The sequence below is a fragment of the Erpetoichthys calabaricus genome, chromosome 9, assembly GCF_900747795.2.
Source record: "Erpetoichthys calabaricus chromosome 9, fErpCal1.3, whole genome shotgun sequence".
NCBI lineage: Eukaryota > Metazoa > Chordata > Cladistia > Polypteriformes > Polypteridae > Erpetoichthys > Erpetoichthys calabaricus.
Genome location: NC_041402.2, coordinates 61,058,656 through 61,074,797, shown reverse-complemented (window position 1 = coordinate 61,074,797; position 16,142 = coordinate 61,058,656). Strand labels below are relative to the sequence as shown.

General features: G+C 36.4%; 1 protein-coding gene across 1 annotated transcript; it reads right to left on the bottom strand.

Moving 5' to 3' along the window:
• Nucleotides 1-8,645: 8,645 nt before the first annotated feature.
• Nucleotides 8,646-9,445, bottom strand: LOC114657152 (tax1-binding protein 1 homolog B-like). The gene has a single exon (XM_028808900.2). The coding sequence runs from the start codon at nucleotides 9,346-9,348 to the stop codon at nucleotides 8,749-8,751; it is 600 nt and encodes a 199-aa protein (XP_028664733.1). The 5' UTR covers nucleotides 9,349-9,445; the 3' UTR covers nucleotides 8,646-8,748.
• Between the last annotated feature and the right edge of the window lie 6,697 nt (nucleotides 9,446-16,142).

Genomic DNA, 16,142 nt, shown 5'->3' with positions numbered 1-16,142 from the left:
TAGCTTTCTGTTACTATCTCTTATGTTAATAGGTCGGTTTTGACCCATGTCTTTAATCAGCCATATTACCCTCAAAACAATTATTTATCATCCAATTTTTTTTCCTTACCTCTTGGTTACTTTGTTACGCTTCCTTGTCCATTAAAAGAATGTTTTTAATATTTTTGCTGTGACCTCATGAGCTTTGACTTTAACAGCATACCTCTCGTTTTCAATTTTAAAAAATGATTAAATGAACCTCAAGAGAATTATTTAAATAAATAAAAGGTTGTTATGTTACCTGACTATTACTGAGGGGTATTAGAACACATCTCTTAAACAAATTTGTTATATATATTTTTTATTATAATATTAATTACTATAGTAACATCTATGGTGTTACGGGTCAAATTTGACCCATATATATTTATTTCAAAGAAAAAGGCAAAAAAGTATTTTCAAAAATAACTTTAATATAAATGGAAAGCTGAACAAGTAAATCTCAAAATGTGGATTTGCAAGGTCAAACAAACAAAGCACAGGCAAATGTGTCAGACAACATTACCAAAGTTCAAGGTTAATTCTCTGATATTCAAAGCATAGCAAGTAATGCGTATAGAATAAAAAAGATTCTTTCTTTGTGTTATAATCCCCCCAGCATGCACCACAATCCTGTTCAGCTTGACAAGACTTTGGATGAGAAGTGAAAGATCTCTTAGACAAACAGTTTAAAGTATCTCCTGTAAACTGGCATCTCTAAATTGTCACACATCTGTAGAAGTGAATTTGTTTCACTGTACCTTGTCATGGGTTATTAAACACTCCAGGTCAATTCCTTGTATCCAGTGTGGATCCTGTACCTCACAAACCTGAAATAAAGCAACTACAAAAAATGGTTGGGTGAGCTTACAGTAGGTTATATATAACCTAACAAAATATCCTCGGACATGTTTAATCCAATTCATGGTCACAGAGGACTGTAGCTTGTTCTATCATCACTGAGCACAAGGCAGTTAATAGCTTTAGATAGGACACCCTGATACAGGACAGAGCCCACTCATATGCACACACCTACATTTAGACAATTTCAAATACGTAGAGTAACTAGTCTGTCTTTGGGTATGTAGGAAGAAAATAGGAATTCTTTCAGGAAAACAGGGAGTCTGTGCAGACTTTACAAAGACAGCAACCAGGCTTCAAATACAGGATGATGAATCCATGAGGTGGCACCATTACTCACTAGCCACTGTGCCACCACAGTAATATTTTTTTTCTTTACCTTTGGTGTCTTTGTCAAAAGAAAACATGCCTTACATTTTGTATGATAAAGTCATATATTAAAATGAAATGTTTCCTCACATATTTCATTTCATTTCAGTATGTTTTATTGTGTGCTTTCAGAATATCTGAGAAAGCTGCTCCTACTTTCAGAGGGCTGTATAATTTTAGTCTTATTTACCATAGTGCACATTTACATTAGTACCAAATGGTAAGCAAGGATGAAATAAAGCTTCAGTGGAGCTATATCTCTACCAAGGAAAATAAATGCATACAAAACATCAAAGAAAAAAGAGGAAAGTCTTTTTTTTAAGTAAAGATATACAGTGCAATATGCAAGCTGATTTACTTTGCATTAGAAAGCCTCCATATTCTGACATCTTCTTCAACTGTAAAAATTTGACAAAGAATGAAAGAGAATGTAGATAAAATCCCAAGAGTACAATAAGTATTTAACAAGTAATTTTTTGGCTAAATAAAGTGGACCTAAAATTAAGTTTATCATAAACTAAAGAAATCTAATATTATATTCTCAAAACTGCTTATTCCAATTCATTGTTGCAGGGGGCTAAAACACTCAATGGAAGGTAACAGGAAAGAAACAGCTATGGACTGGGAACCAGTTCATTACTCGGCCCACTCATGTTCATACTCACACAATGACTACTTTTTGATTCACCAAGGAAACTAACCAGAAAATGGGAAGGGGGACAACCAGAGCACAACCGAAGGAAAACCAGACAGAACATGCAGTGCAAACTCTATAGAGGTAACAGCCAAGTATAGGGTTTGATCCCATGATGCTGGATCTGTGAGGTAGCAGTGCTAACCATTGCGACTCATATCATTTTTAATATTTTATTAAACCAGAGGACGTAGCCCAAATTGTAGTTATTAAATGCTTAGATTAGATAGATTGGATACCATTGTATTAATTCCTTGGGGAAGTTCAAATGCATACAGCAGCAGAAACATAAAAAACAAGGGGGTACAAACTCACAGGACAGTAATAAAGCTAATCAATCAATTAATTGATTGATAAATAAATACATTTCACAAGTACATCAGGTGGAAGCATTGATAGCAGTGGGCAGAAAAGACACCAAGAGGTGCTTCTTAGGACACCTTGATGGGAAGAGCTTGCAGCTAAAAGTGCTTGAAGAGCGCACCTCCTGGAGGGCATGGAGGGGGATACATTACATAATGACAAAATGGTAGCATGAGGTAGTGCTTAATTCTTGAAACTTACCATTTTTAATTTTTGCATGCAAATCCAAGGAGTCTGCATATTCTTCCACTTTCTCCCACATTTACATGTTCTTTCTGGGTATATTCAGGTATCTTCCCACATCTCGTAATGGTTCCTGATTTATGTCTGAAGATATGCACGTAATGAGGTATTAGAATAATGAGGTGAGAAGACACAGTAAAGCATTTAGTTAAAAATTCAACATCCTTATTAAATTACAAAACCCACAGTGGTGTGCATTCTTCATTAGTGTAGGGCAGCATCAATGTGCATCTGCAAAGGAAAATAAAAGATTAAAAGTTATTTCCAGAAAGTTAAAGACATGTTTTGGTTGTGTAGCCTTCATCAGGTGTGCCACTGGAAAGGAAAGAACAGGTAAACATATATAGGAGATAAAAGAGAGAGCAAAGCCAGGGCTGATAAAAGGAGAAAGGATGGGAGTAAGAGAGGAAAAAGTTGCCATTTGAGAAGATGAAGGGAGAGATTAAAAAGTTAGCTGGACACTAAAACCTGGAGAAATATGTGATCCCAGGCTTACAATGAGCTCAGCTTCTTCTGTTTTTCTTTATAAAGTATCTTTGAAGCCCTCTAAAATAACACAAAAAAGAGATGTCTGTGTGGCTGTGAGGAAGGGATGTGAAGTGTTCTACAATAAGTTTTGTAAGGTCTTTGATTTTAAAGGCTCCAATGTGTTCCCTGATATAGTCTGCTAACCATCTCCCTGTTTTACTTAATGTGGATTGTTGAACACTTCCTACAAATAAAAAAAAGTAAATAAGATTTTTAGACTGGCAACAGCTGCTATTTAATACTGAATGTACCAGAGGAACCAGATACAAGAGCAATATATTCCTTATTATAAACTAAACTATAGTTTTATATGTAAATATTTTAGTTCAGTTATGCATTTAAGTACTTCCTAGACTAATATCCAACATTGTCAATAATACTGTTCATTATTCTACTTTCAGAATGAGCCTGCCACTTCACCCACCATCTACCTACCTTTATTATGTCTTTGTTACATATTTTTTTCTATTTTATTTTACATTCTTTATTCTAACAATATTAAATGTATTTCGCCATCTAAAATGGCTGCGCATTGGATCTTTTCAATGCAATTCCTTTATGTTCTCTTTTCATACACTATTGTCATGCTGAAACTCCTGTTCTGTTTAATTTATTTATATGTATAAATGATCAGATTACATGTACATCTTATTGCTCTTGATTTCTCTTCTTCACAGTTTGAAATAATTCATGGTTAATACAGAATACTGTTTGGGCCTTGCTTGCCATATTCACTATTAGATATAGAGGCCATAAAGTCACTGCACAAGGACCATTGTTATCCTGAACTTGTGTCTGGCTACCATTTGATGGCAGATAAAGTTGTATGTGAGCAATCTATTTTTATTTTTTTGATATAACTGTATCAAATAATCAGCACTTGGTGATGAAAACCACTCAGGCGTACCTACATTAATCTCAACAGATTATCTTATTATCAGCAACTCAGGATATTGATGTAGTTTAAGGGTTACAATCTGATATTTGTAATCAAAACAGCTTCACAAAGCAAATGTGTCAGTTGAAATGAGGGAAGGAAACCTAAAAAAGCTGGTTGTTATTAACAAATTAGAAATGGGTAAACAGAAAATAACCAAATAAGTAGATGGACATCATAATAAACAAAAACTTTCAAAGCAAAACCACCTGTGTATTGTGGAATACTAATTTACTTCCTATAAAAACATATTACAGAATTAAATATACACACTTCGATACATAGCTGTGAGTTTTTTAGTTTATCTGACTGAAACAGATAAACTAACTGAATCAGTGTTAAACCACACGAAACAATGCCTTCTATTAATCTATACTAATAAAAGGCAAAGCCCTCACTGACTGACTGACTGACTGACTGACTGACTCACTCACTGACTGACTGACTCACTCATCACTAATTCTCCAACTTCCCGTGTAGGTGGAAGGCTGAAATTTGGTAGGCTCATTCCTTACAGCTTACTTACAAAAGTTAGGCAGGTTTCATTTCGAAATTCTACGCGTAATGGTCATAACTGGAACATATTTTTTTGTCCATATACTGTAATGGAGGAGGCGGAGTCGCGTATCGCGTCATCACGCCTCCTACCTAATCACGTGACCTAAAAACAAGGAAGAGATTTACAGCACGAGTCAAACGCAGGAACGATGGTAAATGACGTTAATTTTTGACTGTCTTTTAATACTGTGTAAGCATACATATTAACACGTGCAATTAAACGTGTGCATTTACGGGGTGATTTCTCAGGCTTAAAAGCTCGCCTTTTATCAAACGCGGGAACAAAGGTAAATCACGTTCTTCACTGTCTTTTAATACCGTGTAACCATACATATTAACACATGTGCAATTAAACGTGTGCATTTACGGGGTGATTTCTCAGGCTTAAAAGCTCGCCTTTTACTAAAAAGGTAAATGCAAAACTATTTTCAATCATTCTATGATCTGCTTCTCACAACTGAAGGCACCGTGGCTGATGTTACGTCACTTGCTGTCCGACCATAAGCTTTACCTGGTAGGTAGCCGGACACTCACTTCACTCCCTTTCGGGAATCAAACCTCTGAGGTTTTCTTTTGTTCTTAATTAAAATTTAAAACCAATACTTCACCGCTGCTAAGCCCCTGTAGCGCTGACGTCTGAGGTTCGATTACCGTAAGCAAGTGCAGTGAGTGTGTAATTACATTCACGGCATTCGTAGTCTGATTCACAATCTGATTGTATGGGTGGTTACTTCCAGGTAACGCTTACACTTGGCCACCAAGTCAGCTCGAAGTGATCACTCGAGTAAAGGCAGCTTCACAAAAAAACTGATCCTTAACAAACTGTTATTAGTATATTTTCCCTCAATTTAAAAACGTTTTATTTTCTTCTTAATAAAAATTTAAAAGCGGTACTTCGCCGGTGCGAAGCGCGTGGATTTGACCGACTGACACATACAGACAAACGAAGGTAAATGACGTTAATTTTTGACTGTCTTTTAATACTGTGTAAGCATACATATTAACACGTGCAATTAAACGTGTGCATTTACGGGGTGATTTCTCAGGCTTAAAAGCTCGCCTTTTATCAAACGCGGGAACAAAGGTAACTGACGTTGTTCACTGTCTTTTAATACTGTGTAACCATACATATTAACACATGTGCAAATAAACGTGTGCATTTACGGGGTGATTTCTCAGGCTTAAAAGCTCGCCTTTTACTAAAAAGGTAAATGCAAAACTATTTTCAATCATTCTATGATCTGCTTCTCACAACTGAAGGCACCATGGCTGATGTTACGTCACTTGCTGTCCGACCATAAGCTTTACCTGGTAGGTAGCCGGACACTCACTTCACTCCCTTTCGGGAATTGAACCTCTGAGGTTTTCTTTTGTTCTTAATTAAAATTTAAAACCAATACTTCACCGCTGCTAAGCCCCTGTAGCGCTGACGTCTGAGGTTCGATTACCGTAAGCAAGTGCAGTGAGTGTGTAATTACATTCACGGCATTCGTAGTCTGATTCACAATCTGATTGTATGGGTGGTTACTTCCAGGTAATGCTTACACTTGGCCACCAAGTCAGCTCGAAGTGATCACTCGAGTAAAGGCAGCTTCACAAAAAAACTGATCCTTAACAAACTGTTATTTGTATATTTTCCCTCAATTTAAAAACGTTTTATTTTCTTCTTAATAAAAATTTAAAAGCGGTACTTCGCCGGTGCGAAGCGCGTGGATTTGACCGACTGACACATACAGACATATTCATGAGTGCAGGTACTTCGGAAAGAAAGCACCGCGTAAACCTAAAGTTTAAATTAACTTCATAGACCTAGAAAAGGTTGCCATTCATTTCAGGCAAGATTGCTTTTCTTCTGTACAACTATACGTTGCATTCTCAAAAGAGTGTGCTTGCACAGCTTCGGATATATATATATATATATATATATATATATATATATGTCTATATATAAATATGTAAGCTTATAAGTACTGCCTTACTTCTCTTTAAGAAAGGAAGATGTAATGATACTTGATTTAAACGATTCCATGTCTTCCTGGGTTTGCGTAGCTATATGGTTACATAACCTCTTTAACACACTACTTCTCCGCTGCAAACCGTGGGTATTTTGCTATATATATATATATATATGTGTCTGTATGTGTATATACAGTATATATATTTATATATATATATATATATATATATATATATGTGTGTGTATGTATGTATGTGTGTATATGTATGTGTATATATATGTTGATATATGTATATATATGTGGATGTCTATATGTATATATATATATATATGTATATATGTAGATATGTGTATATGTAGATATGTATATAAGTATATATGTTTATGTATATATATGTTTACATAACCTCTTTAACACACTACTTCTCCGCTGCGAAGCGCGGGTATTTTGCTAGTCATGTATAATTCATAATGTTTTTCTTTTACAATTAATTAATATTTTTAAATACATGTACGTGTTACGTTTCGAGAGCATTTTTCTTTAAGACTAAATATGACTAGAAAATGCAATGTAGTGTCACAAATACGTTCAATGCATATGATTAAGAAAAACATTACATTAAATATCCATTTCATCTAGGCAGGTTTCTATAGTAAGTATGATCCTTATGGGGGCATTTTCCAATCTAGCTCCCATCTTAAACCATTATCATACATATTATACATATAGAGTGCTTTGAAAAAGTAATGGGTGACCACAGTTAGCTACCTGGGCAGTGAGTATTTAGATGTGAAAATATTATACTTTGTTAAAATAAAAACAAAATCATTAAATTAAACATAATGACAATGTGTTTCAAACTAGTTGGTATTTTAGGTGGCCTCCTTTAGCATGTAAATCTAAAGCAGTTCACTTAGGTTCACCACTGTATAGTTTTTCAAGTTGTTTTGTGGTAAATTCTTCCAAGCTTTTTCCAGGATAATTCCATAACTCTTGACTTTACCACATTATTTTTTTTCTCCTGTCAAAGAGATGCCACACACATTCAGTTAGGTTGAAGGTGGGGCTCTGATATAACAAATTTAATACAACTAGTGTTCAATCTTCTCCTTCAAATAGGTCTTAAAGTATATTTCAGCGTGGTAATGATCCCAAATATATATATATATATATATATATATATATATATATTTTTTTTTTTTTTTAATTTTTGAAAAATAGTTTAATGAATTGAAAACTGCTTATACTTCCGCAGTTATGAACCCATTAATTTTTACCAGATCCCCACACCATTACCAAAATGATTCTCCAGACTATGGCAAAACTACCACTATGCTTCACAAACTCCTCTTCTAACATACTGTTGCAGTTATAAAACCCAAATTTAAAATGTGGGCTCATTGCTCCATAAGACTGTCTCTCCAGGTTTTGTGTTTTTTTGCATATGGCAATATTTTCTGCTATTTGAATTTTGAAAAAACAATTTCTTAGCTTCAACACACAATACAAGACCAACTGACTTAAGATTCTTTGCACAGATGAAGAGTGTACTTTGGTGCCACATTGTGATGATGTGGGTTCACTCTGCGCTCCCATACAGCTTCTGGGAGCTCTTGAACCCGACACCGTCGGTAATGTTACCAATGAGCTTGGCAGTGAGACACAAACAATTGAGCAAGGGGATGGTGCAAAAGGTGCAAAGTGCTTTTATTAAAACAACAACAAAACAAGATGTTCAAAATAATGTGCAGTGCTTCAAAATCCTTAAATAAATAATCTATAAAAAAACACAGTAGAAAAAAATCTTCAAAAAAAAACTAGGTTAAAACAACGGCTGGAAGCTGTCCTTTAAAATAAAGCCCTTTGTCGTCTTTTACCTGGCGGCTCCCCTGCTTCTCCCATCGGGCTTTACAATAGGGGAGTCGCCCTTCCTGCAGCTGACCTTCTTCCCACACGACTGATCTGGAGGCTTCCCAATCCCTGGCTTCGGTTTAGCACTCTCCAGATCGAGATTTGGCTTCCCTAATGACCAGGATGCTCACGTTGGGGAATCCACCACCTAAGCCTCCTGACTCCTGCTGCCTTCTCGGCGTTACGCGGCCAGCCGTCCTTCTTCCGGCTGGAGAACTTTGGAAAAAGATTCTTGATATTTCTGTCTAATCTCTTCATTTTCCTTTTTGAGAGTTTGTATATTTTGAACAAGTTCCTCATATTACCTTCTAATCTGGATGAACGTCTACTTTTTCCTCTGATATTTCTTTCTCTAACTTCTGTGTCTGTTGAAGTAGTCGATCCTTTTCTGGCCCTAAGGAAGTTATTTCATTTTGCAGCTCATCTTTTTCTTTTATAACTTCAACAATTTTTTGCTCTAAAAATCCAGCCTTTGTGGTTACTACAAGGATATCAGAATTATTGTCATCTTCATCAGTTGGAGAGGATGCGCGAAACTGGAATGGGGTACTAGCTCCCCGGATTTCCCCTTTATGAGTGACATAACAGAACTGATAAAATGCCTCATCATCATTTGGAACATAGTAACCTTGAAATACAACTACACGATTAACTGAGGTGCCTTCAGTGTAATTCTCTGGGACAGGAGACCATAAAAAAGTATAGTAATCCCGTGCAGTACTCCAGCCAACCTTAAAAATGCCAACCCAGTCTTTTTGATGAGGCTTGATATGCTGAGTAAGAGTATAATGACATTCTAATGCAGCATGTGGAAGATAGCTTTTAGCTACATTTTGAAAGATAACATGTGCAAAGTTTGAAGTTTCCATGGTGTTGCCAGCTGAAAAGCCTTCATGTAACTGAGCCATTTCTTGTAACTGTCTCAGACGTTTCCCATAAAGGCCTCGAAGATACTTCCAACTAAGTTGCTCCTGATGCAAAACAATACCCAGGCTGTTCTTCCGACCCCCTAACCATCTCACACTTATATTTATGACAGGGACGTGGTTCACCTGTGGCAATCAGAAAGCTCTCAGGAACAATTACGGATGCGGACGACTCCTCACCTATACACTTAAGCAAGGACCGCCTGCATCACAAATCACCCCAGGAACCACTTCAGCCACACACCACCACGCCCCCTCACTAAGCCGCGAGTGCGGCGATTATTTATTTTAAACGTGGCCCTTTTGACATGAGCTGTGGACCTGCTATACCACATTCCACCCCCCATAAGCCTCCAGCTGCACAGGAAGGCTCCATGCTACTGCTAACCCTGTGCAACTGGTGGCCCAGGTCCACAGCTCGACCACACTACCACTGCACTAAAATCACTAAATAATAAAAGCACTAAAACAATCCAACACTATAACCAGCCTAAGCCCCCCTTATAAAACAGGACATAAAAGAATAAGAACTTTTAAAAGACAATAAAAACAATCAATAAATAAATATCCATTAAAAAGCTCAGTCCTTTAAAAATGTCCTCTTCCAGATTGGGTCCATGGGCTCTTTAAAATTTGGCACCAATCCTGCTTGCTGCTCTGTGTCCAGATTCTTCTGTCCCCACTGCCAGCTCTTCCCACCACTGCCACCAAATGTGATGATGTCGGGTTCAAGGGCTCTCAGACGGAAGATAGGAGCATGGAGCAAACCCGCATCGTCACACACATGCTGAGCAAGCACTTCACTGGATTTCCTTCTATCCCTTAAGGAAATTACCTTTAAGTACTGTTCATCAATTCCAGACAGCTTTTTATTTTGTGTACTGCATTTCCAGTTTCTTCACATTTCTTTATAACAGCATGAACACCAGAGTGGGTTCCTTGAAAAGCGCTGACTGCGAAAAGACATTAGTAAGAAAACTGACCAAGGAGTGAAATTAAGTCGGGGCAAGCTAGAATTAAAGAAATGGGAATAAACAAAAGGAATGATGGTAAGAAGTATGTTTAAAACAATAAAGTCACAGGAGAAAAAGTTGCAAAAAGGTCCTAACTTTTACTATAAATCCATGAATTTAAATACAATGACAAGATGAGAATAAAAAAAAAATAATAATGTGAAATAATAAAAATGAATGTACCCAAATTGTTCCAAGACCCTCAAAACTAAGATTCACAACACTTGAAAAAGCGAGCACTGTGTGCTGCCATCTTATATAGGCGAGACATAATTTCTTAAATCTTGACGTAACCTCAATATAAATGACAAGAAACACAGTTGTGGCAGTGGCTATGCAAATATTGTCACAAAATAGTGGTGACAAACAGAATACAAATAACAATAACAACAAAACCATATTAATAATATTAAATCACAATAACTAATAATAATAAATCAAATCTGCAAACCTACTTTGAAACTTACAAAAAGAAGAGAAAAGTAGGGTGAAGTAAACTAAATAAAACAGTCAGGAAGGCTATAAAGGAAAAAAATAAACAGGAGAGAGGAGCGGCTGAAGCAGACCCAACAGGCCTCTAATTTTGTGAGGGATCTATCTGACAATGATGCACTCCTTCCATACTCACATGGCAACAAAGCAGGAATTAAGTTTTCATGTTTTCTGAACCTTTGCAGACAGTCTTTATCCTTTGTAACTGAGGAATGCTGTTGGATGAATTAGATAGATAAAATTTCTGATTTGGCTGTCACAGTCACTGTGATGCATTATGCAGACGTATTGCTGTTGATGAAAAGGAGCTTCAGTAGTGCTTCTCATTTGCTACTACCTACAGAGGTTCCAGAGTGAGTCCCTTAACTGAGCCTGTCCTTTTAATTGGCTTGTTGATTCAGTGGACCTCTCTTGAAATGTTGTTACTAGCCCAGCACACCACACTGACCATCACAGAGGTGCAGAAGATGTGAAGGATGTCATTACACATATTACACGGTCTCCCTTGGAAAAAAGTCAACTCTGCCCTTTCTTATATAGGTTCTTTGTGTTCTGAGACCAATCCAACCTGTCATTAATAGGGGCCCACAAGTATTTGTAGGAGTAGACCACTTCTACTTCCATTTCCTGAGCCATGACCAGAGAAAGAGGCTCTTTGGTACGGCGAAAGTCAAAAACCAATTTCGTGGTTTAACAGGTCCACTATGGCTCACAAGTTGTTCATAGAACTTTATGAACTCACACTGTAAATTTTTATCATACATTTTAATTTCTTATGTATTAAATTTTACATTTACATTTTAATATTTTCAATGTTATGTGCTAATCATGTCAATTATGTACCTCAAAAGAAATGAAAACTAAAGAGGGAATGATATTGTTTTGCAAAAAAGACTTGAATCAAAGAGACTGGATTTGGCACCCACATTGAAATACAGTAATCCCTCCTCCATCGCGTGGGTTGCGTTCCAGAGCCACCCGCGAAATAAGAAAATCCGCGAAGTAGAAACCATATGTTTATATGGTTATTTTTATATTGTCATGCTTGGGTCACAGATTTGCACAGAAACACAGGAGGTTGTAGAGAGACAGGAACGTTATTCAAACACTGCAAACAAACATTTGTCTCTTTTTCAAAAGTTTAAACTGTGCTCCATGACAAGACAGAGATGACAGTTCCATCTCACAATTAAAAGAATGCAAACATATCTTCCTCTTCAAAGGAGTGCGTGTCAGGAGCACAGAATGTCACATAGATAGAGAAAACAATCTCTAGCAAACAAATCAATAGGGCTGTTTGGCTTTTAAGTATGCGAAGCACCGCGGCACAAAGCTGTTGAAGGCGGCAGCTCACACCCCCACTGTCAGGAGCAGGGAGAGAGAGAGAGAGAGAGAGAGACAAACAAAAATCAATACATGCCCTTCGAGCTTTTAAGTATGCGAAGCACCGTGCAGCATGTCGTTTCAGGAAGCAGCTGCACAAAAGATAGCAACGTGAAGATAATCTTTTAGCATTTTTAGACGAGCGTCCGTATCGTCTAGGTGTGCGAACAGCCCCCCTGCTCAATTCCCCTACGTCAGGATCAGAGAAAGTCAGCACAAGAGAGAGAGAGAGAAAAGTAAGTTGGGTAGCTTCTCAGCCATCTGCCAATAGCGTCCCTTGTATGAAATCAACTGGGCAAACCAACTGAGGAAGCATGTACAAGAAATTAAAAGACCCATTGTCCTCAGAAATCCGCGAACCAGCAAAAAATCCGCGATATATATTTAAATATGCTTACATATAAAATCCGTGATGGAGTGAAGCCGCAAAAGGCGAAGCGCGATATAGCAAGGGATCACTGTACTATTCATTTCTTTATCACTGGCATATAGTAATGTGCCTCCACAATCAAAACACAAATAGTTAAAAAAAGTTGAAATTAAAATTCCACAAACTGGCACAAAATGCAAAGTACATTATAAATGTAAATAAATAAACATTAGAAAGTTGCAAGTATTTTAAAATGGATTCTGTACAACTTCACAAAGAATCCCAAATGTACTGTATTTGTTTATCAATTCACACTTAAAATGCCAACATTATAGGTAATCTTCCCACTTCAGCACTCCTCCACACCCACTATCATTTACTGTGCTCAAGTGCTACTAGATTTGTTCTTAAAAAGGTAAATGACCCCTTTCAAACCGTAAGTGTTTAAGCTATATGCAGTACACATATGGGGCATGTTGAAGCCAAGATTCATTTGATAAAAACAGCACAGACAGTAGTGAGTCGAAAAGTCTGCCTCCTAGTAAGTGAAACCACTTCTTGTTTTCTCACAAATGTCCATCTTTTTTCTTTATCCAGTCTAGAATTAAAGTATAGAGCACAAAGAATGCAGTTTTGTGGTACATTCCCTCACATATCCACACGCATTCAAACAAGGACAATATAGAGATGCCAGTCAACCTGACTTCATGTCTTCAAGCTGTGAGATAAAAGCCTAGTCCATGGACAAAATCAACACTTTTTTGTCTCTTTTTTTTTCTTTGGTTTTTAATTCTTTATCGAAAGTGCTGAATGCGTAAGTGCTCTATCACCATGCCAGCACTTGGTCTTGTTATTTTTACTGTGTTTTAGCAACAATCAATTAAGACTTTGTTTTATGTTGGCATTTTCACTGTAAAGTACCTTTTGATGTACATTTTCTAGCAACAAGAATAGTGCTGTCGTTTTAAGAAACAAAGATTCATTGTTTTTTTTTAAGAATATATGCTAATACACTGAAAATGTTTGGAAAATAAAACAGAACAATCAGCGAGGCACTATTAAATAAAAATGAGGACATACGTTATCTGAAAATCTTATTAAAGTTTTTTTATTTCAAGCGTCTCAGGTTATCTAGTGCTGGACACTTTTCAAAACACTAGTATAGCTTAGAGATTTTTATAGTGCCTACTGTATCATGTATAATTTGTACAGTAGATAGTGAATAAAAGTTAGGTAAGTTTTTTAAACAAAGTTTCTTGAGTGGAATATAGTAAAAGAAATGTTGTAGTGAAAGGTTATATTGTAAGTTGTTCAAAGATGCAAATATATTGCTACATGATCTCTAAAGATCCCCATACTGAGTGTATTCTACACAATAACTATTGTATGCTTATTTATTTTATGTTTAATTTTAAAACCTTATTTTATTATTTTGCTTTTTCTTTTAATGTATGTCTATTTGTCTGTTTTCCTTTTTTAAATATTACTTTCTCAATGTACACTGGTTTTATTACTGTTTTTATTGTTTGTGTAGTACCTTGAGTTGTAATGTACTGTATGTACAACAGGTGTTACATAAATGTTAATATTTGTTGCTGCAGTTTATAAAATTGGCTGAATTTGGGCCAGAATAAGAACCGATTAAGAAGATTATAAACTTTCCATTGTAGCTTCCATTTCTCACAAAACTCACATTGATTATTTTTGGAAGACTGAAATAAAATTTGCAGATTTTACCGCCCCCTAGTCTAACGTAATACAACTCAAACATGCATGCCTTATTTATTTCCTCTAAGACAGTTTCAGTGACAAAATATTTTTGGCTTTCATTTATTAAATACATAAAAAAGCCTATTTCAAGGTGCATTATACATGTTTATAGAAGACTAGTTGATTACCCAGTGGCTTCGCTCACTGAGCGCAAGGGAAAAAAATAAAATGTAGTCTATAGTTATTAAACAATAAAACATTAACATTTAAGAAGTAAAGATATATTGAGCACTACTGGAGTGGTTTGGGGTAAACTACATTTTAAAGGCGCTATAACACAACAGGTAAGAAGTACTAACAGTAGGTAAAATGTATTTGAATTATCTCTCGGTAGTAGATCCCTTGTGAAAGGCGCTACATGACCGCTGTACTATAGAAATTACATTTTCTATGTGATCGTCTAAATTTCTGCCTAACAACCTTGCACTACGTACATGTGATTTACTTCTTAAAATAATTCATCACAAAAGGAACTTTGAATGTTGCGGGGTTTTAGTGACCCGAACTCACCTTAAGGGACAGTAAGTAGTAGTGTAGAGAAATTTACAAACAGAATCCTGCTTCAATGGCGCCGATTACACTCATTCGCAAAGATTTCCACTCTCCCAGGAGCCGACAGGGTACTTGAAGTGTCACAAACAGTGCAAGAAGAGAGGACACTGCCCAGAACTTCGAAGCTCGCGACCCCGCGGAGCAGCCCAACATTCCGCACCTCCCAGCGTCCACTTTGTTCTCACGCACATTGTTTACAGCTCGCCACAGTTAAAAAGTAGAAAGACGCAAAGCTGTTTTCCTCATTTCTTCTACTATCAATTACTGCCAAGTAAAAAAAAAGTTACAATGTGGCAGTTTCTGCGACAGTCACATGGACGAATAAATAAAACTTCTCTGTCAGAACGCGCCTGGCGGCGAACGGGTCAGCACTGTAGTCCAGAGAGGAGGGCTGGGAGAGGACGACGTGGGGTGTAATTCTATGGGGTAGATCGGCGTGTTTGTGTTTACTTCTTTTCAATATCAGTAAAATAACTCTCACACAAATAATAACAATTCGTAAAGACGATATAAAAATGACGTCCACAAACGAAGTGAGTAGTTCCTGTATTATAATATGTTCTGTGGTCATACGTAATTTCCATATCGTGTGGTCATACGTAATTTCCGTTTCAAGCGCGAAAAGAATTTTATATATATAGATAACAGCTTCTTGTTTTGTTACAATAAAGTATAATTTTGTTTTCTCATGTTGTGTTTATATTTGGATATCTGAGATATTTAATACACTCTTACTATGTTATTTGCAGGACTTTTTAGTTGGATCATTTTATTTATTGATTGCACTTCAGGAAGCTGAGTGAGAACTGTGTAATTCTGGATTATATGTCAATATATGGGTACAGAAAATGGATGGATGGATGTATAGTTTAAGACTGTTTTTTTAATGTCTGCTATGTTCCAGTTAAACAGTGCAATAGTTGCACTCCATCATTATGCCTTAAGCTATTTACATGGCACCATAAGGTGTTGAAAATTTAAATCTGAAATGTTTTTAAAATGTTCCATGCTATTTATTCAGCTTAATTAACATTGTCTGCACCAACTGCTTTCAAAATTGCTCCATAAATCTTTGCCCACTCCCACTCATACACAGAAAGCATATTTTGGATTCCTATTTGCATTAAAACTGCTTACTAAAATGTGCTGTTTTCATAGTAAGTTAAAATTCAGACATGCTTCATAGCATCAGTATA